Here is an 11,914-nt window from a genome sequence, read left to right on the forward strand (position 1 = left end):
ACTTGTTTGAGATGATCAATTCTTATTTTGATCAATCAATAACAAATTCATATCTTAAAAGAATACAAATTGTAACAAATAAAAAAAAATTAAGTTGACCTATCATTCATGTTATCTCTACCTACATATGATGTTCATATGCAATGACTATCATAAACATTAATTTACAAGCTCACAATATAGTCTCATCCTCTTTTCTAATCTTCTCTCATCATTTGTAAAAAAATAAATTATAAACAACTCCAAACTATAATTTGTATCACACACAAAAAAATCACCATTACCTCTTTAATCAATTCCTTATTCTCTCCCTAACTCTCACCCCTAACCTTCACATTAAGGCCATCATTAGCTCTCCCTCTCTTCCCTACAACTAACTCCAATGTACTCTCTACCTGCTTCTTTAGTGGCCTTCCAACTACTCTCTTCTTCGTGCTCTTCTCTAACACATCTTCTCCTAGAGTTCATTGAACTATAGCTCGGAGTTCACAAGTAGCAATACGTTTTACTGAAAGTTCTTTGAATAAAGTAATTGCATTGTTGATCTCTAAAGAATTTTTGAATGCAAACAGAGTGGATCCCTTCATTAAGCTTACATTGAATCATTTGATGAAGATTTATTTGCTACCGAATCATCCTCTTGTACCTTTCAAATTCCTGCAAAATAAATGATTTACGTAAGTATGTAATTGGTTTATATAGTTAGTTTTCTAGTTATAGTTCTATTTTAATGAAATTATTCAACTTTTCAAAAAAAAAAAAAGTAATTATATTGATAAAAAAAGTTGGATTATACTATTAGAAATAAGTTAAATACTTAAAGTTTTTTTTTCCCTTAAAAAAAATTTATTGAGGTAATACGCACCGCTCACAAAATGGGCTTATGGATGGCAGCTCTCTCTAGTCTCTACACATTCATTAGGATTAAACTTATTTTCTTTATAGTTATCCATCATTTTTTTTTAAGAGAATACATTAGATAATATTTATTTTTATTATATTTATATAATTTCATTGGCTCTAATCTTATACAAGCCCAACATTAAACTCTTATAATTCCATTTAAACACTATTATATGAGAATTCTATTAAACTCCTAATACTGTATATAGAGTTTTTTTAATTAATTTCTTTATTTTTTAATTTTATGATATTTTTATTTTATTTAAGATATATTAAATTTCAAACACAATTTTTTTGATAATTACTTTTAAAATATTAAGATAAGTTTGTAGGAAAAACCTTTTTTTTCCTTTTTTGTATTAAATATGATTATAAATAAATAAATAAATATATGTTTGATAAAAACGCTTAAATTATTTTTGTTTAATAATATAGTAGATAGTTTTTCAAAATAGAATGTTGAATTTAAAAAGGATTTATTTTAATATTTTTTTAAATGAAATTAAGTTCAAAAGATTTCCTAGGCAAAGTAGGAAAGTAAAATAAATTTCTATTTTCTATCTATTTCCATTTTATTTTATAACTCCTTCCATTTTCTAATTTATTTGAAACTTAAATTCCTATTCAAATAAAAAATTTCAATATTTAATTATTTATAAAGACTAATAAAAATTTTTTATTTAAAAAAAAATCTTTATCTGTGCAAAATCTTTTAGCTTTTTTTTAATATAATATTTTAGAATTTATTTATATTACTTTTTAAATTATAATAGAATTATATTACAAAATAAATTTCTATAGATTATTTTATTTTTTTTAATTTTAGGATTTTCTTTCTATAGATTATTTTATTTTTTAATTTTAGGATTTTCTTACTTTTAAAAAAATATATATATTTTTAAATTATAATAGAATTATATTATAAAATAAACTTCTTATCAATTATTTTCCTTTTTCTCAATTTTAGGATTTTCATTGTTAGAAAAAAACATATTAATTTTTATTAGCTAATTAGATTTAGTTCTTCAGTGTCATAAAACAAAATAAGTAGCACTAAAAATTTTAAATATATATAAACTCTAAAATTAATTTTAATAATAAAAATATAATTATAAATAACATAAAAAGTTAAAAATATTTTAGGAAATCCTAATGTCCCCTGCACATTTTTATATATAATATGTATAAATATATTATAGATTATATATTAATTATATTTTTTAATTTTCACTTATTAATTTTTTATTTTAATTAATTAATTTTTTTAAAATATTATATTTAATTAAAATTAAGTATAAATAGAATTAAGAATTTTAAATTTATATTAATACTAAAATTAATTTAAATAATAAAATATAATTATAATTAATTTATAAAATAAAAGGCATTGTTAAAAAGTTAATGTCCATTTATATATAGTATAGATTATATTTAAATTAGAGATAATAATTAACATAGAAATTTTATTAAATTTTAAAAATTAAATAATATATTTTTAAAATTAAAGAATAAAATAATTAATGACATCAAAATATCAAAATTAAATAATAATTTTTCTAAAAATTTATTATAAAAAAAGTGAAAATTCATTCTATTGCAAATTGATGGTTCACGCTCCTCCAATTATCTAAAAAGTTCAGATCATTGAGAGAAAATTCATTTGCTTTAAGACAAAAAAAAAAAAAAGTTCATTTCAAATAAATTGAAGCAAAACGAAAAGGGAAAACGTTTCGTTTTAAACTTGACAAAGAAACGTTTACGCCCCCGAGCTCAAAGGAGATCTCTCTCTCGTTGTGCAGTTGGACAATTTCCAAAATCATTTCTTCGTCTTCAAACATCAATGCCGAAATAGTCCGTAAGTGGAAGCATTCATCTCCATTCATGTGAAAACGAGCCCCATCAGCCACCTCACTTCTCTCATGTGTGATCTTAACTTCTTCAAATCTTCCTGAACCCAGGAGATCTCAACCATCCTTGAAGGTTCCCTTTCTCTCATTCTGGATCTATTGCTTCAATTGATGTCTGCGTTATTTGGATAAGAATTTTGATTTTATTATTTTTCAGCTTTAGCTGATGTTCAATTCTGTATTTCATTGGTTGTGGTTGGAGTTGAGATCGGGAGATTGGAATTGGATCTTGTTGTACGCGTTTGAATTTGGGCGAAATTTCAATTTTTTTATTTGCACATTGATGGCTCTGTTGGGATCTTCATAGGTGATTAAGGGAGATAATCAATGAAATTTAGTTGCTTCTTTTGATGATAGACGCTTATTGAATTGTGGCTTTCGAGTCATGACTCTTGACGTCGAATTGGTGTTAAATCAAATTATCTGCTAAGTTTTGAATTCCGTAGTATAGGATTGAATTTTGTTTCTAACTTTGCTTTGAATGTAAACTTTCTAACATATTCTCGTATTTAGCTTCACGGGTCAACTATAATACTTTACTGGGTTATTGTCAAAGACTTGATTTGCTTCTTCTCTGTTGTGTTTGATTGTTATTCTAGCATTACCTGTCAGAAGGGTACACATTTAAGCAGTGGTGATATCAATGATTTATCATTGTTATTTTTTAATTTTATTCAAACTATAGTGGAATTAAACTCATGAGCCATACTATAAAGTTGTGGGAGAGAGTTGTGGAGCATCGACTACGTCGTGATACTTCTATCTCTTTCAATCAATTTGGTTCCATGCCCGATCGTTCAACTATGAAAGCGATCTTTCTCGTTAGAAGCTTGATGGAGAAATATAGAGATGTGAATAAAGATCTACACATGGTTTTTATTGATTTGGATAGTGGGAGGGGACACGAGATTTTCCGATCTCAATTGGATTACACCAATAATCAACCATAAGCCTTTACCTTTTTACATTAGTTTTAGATGAATTGACGAAACATATACAAGAGAATATTCTTTGGTGCATGATGTTTGCGGATGATATTGTTCTGATAGATGAGATATGAGAAGGAGTCAATAGAAAGTTAGAATTTTGGAGAAGTACTCTAGAGTCGAAGGGTTTTAAGTTAAGTAGAACGAAGACATAATACATGCATTACAAGTTCAGTGAAGGCCAAACTGGTGATAGGGAAGGAGTTAGTTTGAATGGAGCGGTACTGTCCCAAAGTAATCACTTTAAATATCTAGGCTCAATCTTTCAAGTAGATGGGGAATGTGGGGAGGATGTTAGTCATAGGATTAAAGCCGGATGGTTGAAGTGGAGACGTGCCATGGGAGTTTTATGTGATCGTAAGATTCCCAACAAGTTGAAAGGAAAATTTTACCGTACAGCCATACGACTGGCTATATTATATGATAGTGAGTGTTGGGCACTGAAAGAGTCGTATGCGTCTAAGATGAGAGTTGTAGAGATGAGAATGTTAAGGTGGGTGGCCATACTAGACTAGATAAAGTCCGTAACGAGAGTATTAGAGAAAAAATGAGAGTATTAGAGAAAAGGTAAGAGTGGTGCCAATTGAAGATTAGTTGAGAGAAGGGAGATTGAAGTGGTTTGGTCATGTGAATCGTAGACATACGGAGGCTCCAGTTAGACAATTAGAATACATTAGGTTAGAGGATAGAAAGAAAAAAAGGGGTAGACCAAAATTGACTTGGAGGAGAGTAGTACAACATGACCTAGAAGCATTACACATTTCTGAGGATTTAACCCAAAATCGTTTAGAGTGGAGAAAGCGAATCCATATAGCCGACCTCAAATTTTTGGGATAAAGGCTTAGTTGAGTTGAGTTGAGTTGAGAATTAGCCACATTGAAGTGGAAACAGTAAAATGTTAAGAGAGAGGTAAGACAGGGATTTCTTCAATGATAATAATAGGGTTTTATGTAGATCTCATAGTGATATTTTGCACTTGATTTGAGTTGTTCTCATGAAGGATTACTTGGCTTGCATAGCATGATAAAACTGTTACTCTTCAGCCAATAGGCAGAGGGGTTTCCTGATCATCCTGATATATGAACTTAAAAATTTAAAGTTTGCGAGTTGTAATCTTCCATTCCATATCATTGCAGTGGCCAGTGCTAAGTTTTTAGATGGCCTTGTGAACAACAAGTTTTTTCTCCTTTTCTTTTCTTTTTTAAGTTTCTTGATGCTTTTTATCTGATTATTATATTCTTATGTATTTATTACCTCTCAGTAAAACTGAATGGTACAATTTGGCCAGGTTTTTGCACCTTGCATTTGTGGCTGCATGGTTACGGTTTAATATAAACAGACTGAAGCAAATATGGGGCATCTGAATTTGGAGTCTGGAGCCAATTCATTTCACAGAGAATTCAATGACTGTCCTGTTAAAGCTACCAAAGGTGCTTTAGCATGCATGGTTAATTCTGAAATTGGAGCAGTTCTTGCTGTGATGAGGAGAAATGTAAGGTGGGGCGTTCGCTATGCGGCAGATGATGATCAACTGGAGCACTCTCTGATTCATTCTTTGAAAGAATTACGGAAACAGATTTTTTCATGGCAACATAAGTGGCATAATATTGACCCAGCCATCTATCTCCAGCCATTTTTGGATGTAATCCAATCTGATGAAACTGGGGCACCAATCACAGGAGTTGCTTTGTCTTCTGTATATAAAATATTAACTCTTGATGTGCTAGATGTTGATACAGTGAATGTGGCTGAGGCTATGCATCTGATTGTTCATGCTGTGACTACCTGTCGATTTGAGGTGACTGATCCGGCATCTGAAGAAGTGGTGCTGATGAAAATTCTTCAGGTTCTTTTGGCATGCATGAAAAGTAAAGCATCAGTCAAGTTGAGCAATCAACATGTATGCAATATAGTAAATACATGTTTTCGCGTTGTTCATCAAGCAAGTTCCAAAGGAGAATTGTTGCAGAGGATTGCACGCCACACAATGCATGAATTAGTTAGATGTATTTTTTCTCACCTGCATGAGATGGACAAGTATGAAGACACATTGGTTAATAGAAGCTCCTCTGTTTTCAGAGAGGTAAGAATTCAGGGCACACCTTTTTTTCTCTTTTATTTCAAGCTGGAATTAAATGAAAATTCTAGCAAAATCCATACCCCACTCAATACTGGGAAAGAACAAACACAAACAAGATGAATATATGCTCTGTAATGTGTATGACTCATTGATCATATAGAACTTAGCTGTTTATTTGGGGGCATTTTACTTGTTCCAAAGTGACAAAAAATTAAATAACAGATTTTACCAAGAAAGCTCTATGCTACGGTTGAGCATTCGGTCGGCTCGGTTCCAAACCGAACCGAACCATACTAATTGAATTTCTTGAAAATGAAATCCTAACCGTAAAAGGGTATAACCGAATCAAATATTTTGGTTTGATTCAGTTTAATTTGTCGGTTTTAGGTCTTTATTCAAAAGGACCAAAACTCATACTTCTCAGTTCTCATAGTTTTCTTCCCAAATTCAACAAGAACCCAAAAATTGATCTAAATTTGCTAACATTGAGAATTTGAGATGAACATTGTCATAATCAAAATTTTCAACAACTAAATAGCTCCAACAAATTGTTCCACTAAGCAAAAAATTGATAAATCCTAGCAAGAAAATTCAACAATCATTTATAGTTTTACATGGTGAACAAACCCAACTCAATCTAACTCATCTCTACCTCGAGATTCAACAATTAAATAGTGAAAAAATCCAAAAAAATCAAATTAATCAAAATAAAAAATCTAAAATAAAAAATACCAAAACAAAAAACCCAAACACACCAATATTTTCTCGTTTTTGCCTCGAGGAATGAAGTGAGAAGACTGTTTGGATCTTTTTGTCATGGTGGCAGAGGAATGAAATCGAGGAGGAATGCCAAATGAAATCAAGGAGACAGTTTCTTATCACAGTCTCACAACACGAGAATGGGACGTGGGATCAAGACCCTAGAGCTGAGGGGAAGGGAGTTGGATCTTGGATGAGTCTAGATTTGGGTATGCATGAAAGGAGAAATGATGAGAAGAAGAAGATGGGAGGGGAAGGATGAGGCTTTGTTGAAGAATGAGAAAAAAAAAATTTTGATGAGAAGAAGAAGAATATGGAAGAAGAGGCTTTGGTGAAGATCCAAGGGTGAGGTGATATTGCAAGGAGGAGACGGATGGAGACATGCAGTCTCTGCTTTTGGCAAAATAAAAATATGATAGTTAAGTAAAGAAAAGGAAGAAAGAGGGGGGGGGGGGGGGGCGGTGTGTGGTGGGTGGGGGTGGGTGGTGTTGGTGGTTTCAGGGCTTTTATACTTCGCATAAAATGATGCACTATAAACTTTGTTTGGTTCTGTTCTATCAGTTTTTTAAAAAAAAAATAAAATAAATTAACATAACCAAACCAAACCAAAAATCAAAATTGAAACTGAACTGATAAACTAAAAGAACTGAACTAAAAAAATCAATTAATCAGCTCACCCCTACTTTATGGACAAAGGCTTCTAAATTGGTCTTTGAGTTTATTGGTTTGAAGTTCAAGCCGGGCAGGGTATAATATAATTATTCATGTTTCACATCTTTAATTTTAATAACTTTAATATGTGCTACATAAAGTAAAGATTATTGATCTACAGAGATTCTATGCATTGAATTTTTATAATTGATCGTTCTGTAGTGACAAGTAGTTCAAAGTTGAAACTGTGTTTGAACAATATGCAATTTGTGTTCTGAGTTGCATAGAATACCCAAACTTGTGCACAGCCTTCTTAACTCATTGACAGCGGGGACTAGCAAATTAACGTCTTCCTTATTGCTTTATGAAGTATTGTACGTTGTTTTTATCTTGCAGGTTGATGCAATGGACAAGGATAACACTTTGGGAAGTAAACAGCTAGAAAATGGAAATGTTGGGGTTGAAAGTGATGGTCAACCATCAATTGTGGATACACCAGATAATCACATGGGTAAGTTAGAGAGTGGGAAGGATGATAACAAAATAGATGTTAGCAATGGGATGGAGGCTGCTGACAATGGTGAAAAACTTATGATGGAGCCTTTTGGAGTCCCTTGCTTGGTGGAAATATTTCACTTTCTCTGTTCTCTTTTGAATGTTATTGAGCACATTGAAGTTGGTCCTAGATCAAATCCTATAGCATATGATGAAGATGTTCCACTATTTGCTTTGGGTTTAATTAATTCGGCTATTGAATTGGGTGGTCCTTCATTCAGCAAACACCCTTCATTGCTTTCTTTAATTCAGGGCGAGTTGTTCCGTAATTTAATGCAGTTTGGTTTGTCAATGAGTCCACTAATTCTTTCCACAGTATGTAGCATTGTTCTTAATCTGTATCATCATTTGCGTACTGAGCTGAAAGTACAGTTTGAAGCTTTCTTTTCCTGTGTACTTTTGAGGATAGCACAAAGCAAGCATGGATCTTCATACCAACTGCAGGAGGTTGCCATGGAGGCTTTGGTTGACCTCTGCAGACAACAGACTTTCATGGCTGAAATGTATGCTAATTTTGATTGTGACATAACCTGCAGTAATGTGTTTGAAGACCTTGCTAACCTGTTATCAAAAAGTGCATTTCCAGTGAATGGACCTTTGTCTGCGATGCATATTGTTGCATTGGATGGTCTGGTATCCATGATTAAGGGTATGGCTGATAGGATAGGCAGTGAATTGTCACTTTCAGAAGAGGCCTCAGTATATCGCGAAGGATATAAAGCATTCTGGACAATGAAATGTGAAAACTATAGTGACCCTAATTTTTGGATTCCACATGTCCGTAAGATGAGACACATCAAGAGAAAATTGATGGTTGGAGTGGATCACTTTAACCGGGATCCTAAGAAGGGTCTAGAATTTCTCCAAGGAATGCATCTGTTGCCTGAGAAGCTTGACCCTCAGAGTGTAGCATCTTTATTTCGGTACACAGCTGGGTTAGATAAGAATCTCATTGGAGACTTTCTGGGAAATCATGATGAATTTTGTGTTCAGGTGCTTCAAGAATTTGCTGGAACTTTTGATTTTCGAGGCATGAATCTGGATACTGCATTGCGACTTTTCTTGGGAACTTTCAGGTTGCCTGGAGAATCACAGAAAATACAGAGGGTTCTTGAAGCGTTTGCTGAGAGATATTATGAAGAGTCGCCCCAGATATTGGCTAACAAAGATGCTGCTCTCTTGTTATCATATTCACTTATACTGCTAAATACAGATCAACACAATGTACAAGTTAAGAAAAAGATGACTGAAGAAGATTTCATCCGCAACAACCGGCGTACTAATGGAGGGAATGATTTTCCTCGAGAATACCTGTCAGAACTTTACCGCTCAATTTGCGAGAATGAAATCCAGATGATTCCTGAGCAAGGTGCTGGTTTTCCATTGATGACATCTGGCTGCTGGATTAATGTACTGCACAAATCCAAAATTACTGATCCTTTCATCATCTGTGATTCTAGAGCGCTCCTTGACCATGACATGTTTGCTATCCTGTCAGGTCCCACAATTGCTGCTATGTCGGTGGTTTTTGATCAGACAGAACATGAAGAGGTTTTAAAAACATGTGTTGATGGATTCTTGGCGATTGCCAAAGTTTCTTCCTCTTATCATTTTGATGATATTTTGGATGATTTGATTGTGTCTCTCTGCAAATTCACAGCCCACTTGACACCATTCTCTGTTGATGATGCTATTTTAGCCTTTGGAGAGGACACTAAAGCAAGGATGGCAACCACAACTGTTTTCACCATAGTAAACAGTTATGGTGATTATATTCGCTCTGGCTGGAATAACATACTGGATTGTGTTTTGAGCTTCCACAAACTTGGCCTTCTACCTGCTCGGCTCATTAATGATACAGTTGATGATATGGAACTCTCTTCTGATCTGGAGAGAGCAAAGCCTGCTTCAAGCTCTTCCTTAATATCACGCACACCTTCTGGGACCACTCCTCGGAAGTCGTCTGGTTTAATGGGCCGGTTCAGTCAGCTCTTATCCTTTGATATGGAAGAGCCAAGGTCACTGCCAACTGAGGAACAGCTTGCAGCTCATCAGCTTACTCGTGAAACCATACAAAGTTGCCATATTGATAGCATATTTTCAGAGAGTAAATTCCTCCAAGCTGAGTCTTTATTGCAGCTTGTGAAGTCACTTATCCTGGCTGCCAGCCGTCTTAGTAAGGGAACTGGCCCTGTGGATGATGAAGGCGCCTCAGTGTTCTGCTTGGAGTTGTTGATTGCAATTACATTGAATAACCGGGATAGGATTATCCTTATTTGGCAAGAAGTTTATGAGCATATATCCAATGTCGTACAGTCAACCATAATGCCATGCACGCTGGTGGAAAAGGCTGTGTTTGGGCTCCTTAGAATATGCCAGCGATTGCTTCCCTATAAGGAAAACCTGACAGATGAGCTCCTCAAGTCACTCCAACTGATACTGAAACTCGATGCTCGGGTTGCTGATGCTTATTGTGAACAGATCACACAAGAAGTTATGCGTCTTGTAAAAGCAAATGCTACTCATATCAGATCTCATGTAGGCTGGCGCACAATCACTTCCCTCCTATCCATCACAGCTCGACATCCAGAAGCATCAGAAACTGGATTTGAGACACTAGCATTTATCATGTCTGATGGGGCACACCTTTTACCATCTAACTATGTCTTTTGTGTTGATGCTGCAAGACAGTTTGCTGAGTCTCGTTTGGGGGATGTTGACCGGTCTGTTTCAGCCCTAGATATGATGGCAGGTTCTGTTGTTTGTCTGGCAAGATGGTCTTCTGAGGCTCAAATTGCAGTGGGGCAGGAGGCTGCTATGAAATTGAGTCGAGATATTGGGGAGATGTGGCTGCGGATGGTGCAAGGACTAAGGAAAGTGTGTCTGGACCATAGAGAAGAGGTGAGGAACCATGCTATTGTGATGTTGCAGAGGTCACTGGTTGGAGTGGACATGATTCACCTTCCTATTGCCCTCTGGTTCCAATGTTTTGATCTGGTGATCTTTACATTGCTCGATGATTTGTTGGACATTTCACTGGAGAGCTCCCCTAAGAATTACCGGAAAATGGAGGAAACACTTGTCCTAGCCATGAAACTAATGGCAAAAGCATTCTTGCAGCAACTGCAGGATCTGTCACAGCAGCCATCCTTTTGTAGACTATGGTTAGGAGTTCTTAATCGTATGGAGAGATACATGAAGGTAAAATTCCGAGGAAAGCGCAGTGAGAAGATACATGAATTAGTTCCTGAGCTTCTCAAGAACATATTGCTGGTGATGAAGACAACAGGAGTTCTTAAGCCAAGTGATGATATTGGTGGGGATAGCTTTTGGCAATTGACATGGTTACACGTGAAAAATATATGTCCACCTCTGCAATCAGAAGTATTCCAGGATCATGAATTAGAGCAAATGCAAGCAAAAAACATGAAATCAGGGGTTCCCGCACCTGATGAGACTCTGACTGTTCCATCTAGTGAGAGAACAGTGTGAAGCTAATTTGAGGATAGAGTTGCAGATTATACTGTGATTTTTTTTTTTTCAAAATGTAGTGCCTCGATAATGTGCCTGCCTGGAATCGGCTGCTTCAGTTGGGACGGAGTTGGCTATCCATATTAAGAATTGAGAAGCTTCAGAATTTCACTCAACTGAAGATTTGTGGAGGTACAAAATTAAGTTGGAAGCACGTCAGATCTTAATTCAACAGTGTTGGGGCATCTAAGTTTTTGGCGGAATTGCTAATTGATTTTTGCACTCCATAAACCCACAGGAGTGGTTCTGTTGTAGAGTGCATGGTTCCCTTTTGCTTTTACCAGAGGAACTGAATAGATCCCTGCATAAATTGTGTAGTTTGTGCTTGCTTATTGATCACTGTACCTAAAATTTCCAAATTTCACCATTATGAATCTCTGTATACTTTGTCATATAATATATATTATTCGTCTATCACATTACAATGCTTTTTCTGGGGATTTTGAAAATTTTGTGCACAGTTGTGGAATTTGAGAAGCTATTTTCAAACAAATTCTGCCTTTTCAATCCCTCAGCTTATGCTTTCTTTGCCAAGTAGAAGG

The 11,914-nt window shown here is 34.7% G+C and overlaps 1 protein-coding gene across 2 annotated transcripts; it reads left to right on the forward strand.

Annotated features, from left to right (window-relative positions):
- Positions 1 to 2,598: 2,598 nt before the first annotated feature.
- LOC110663786 (ARF guanine-nucleotide exchange factor GNOM) lies at positions 2,599 to 11,801 on the forward strand. 2 transcript variants are annotated; one of them, XM_021823206.2, is made up of 3 exons: positions 2,599 to 2,883; positions 5,058 to 5,879; positions 7,683 to 11,801. In XM_021823206.2, the coding sequence occupies exons 2-3, from the start codon at positions 5,148 to 5,150 to the stop codon at positions 11,331 to 11,333; spliced, it is 4,383 nt and encodes a 1,460-aa protein (XP_021678898.2). In that variant the 5' UTR covers positions 2,599 to 2,883; positions 5,058 to 5,147; the 3' UTR covers positions 11,334 to 11,801. The 2 variants fall into 2 exon arrangements, with proteins under 2 accessions (XP_021678898.2, XP_021678892.2); XM_021823200.2 differs by having other exon boundaries at positions 5,085 to 5,879.
- The last annotated feature ends 113 nt before the right edge of the window (positions 11,802 to 11,914 follow it).

The sequence above is a fragment of the Hevea brasiliensis genome, chromosome 9 (genome assembly GCF_030052815.1).
Source record: "Hevea brasiliensis isolate MT/VB/25A 57/8 chromosome 9, ASM3005281v1, whole genome shotgun sequence".
In the NCBI taxonomy this organism is placed as follows: Eukaryota; Viridiplantae; Streptophyta; class Magnoliopsida; order Malpighiales; family Euphorbiaceae; genus Hevea; species Hevea brasiliensis.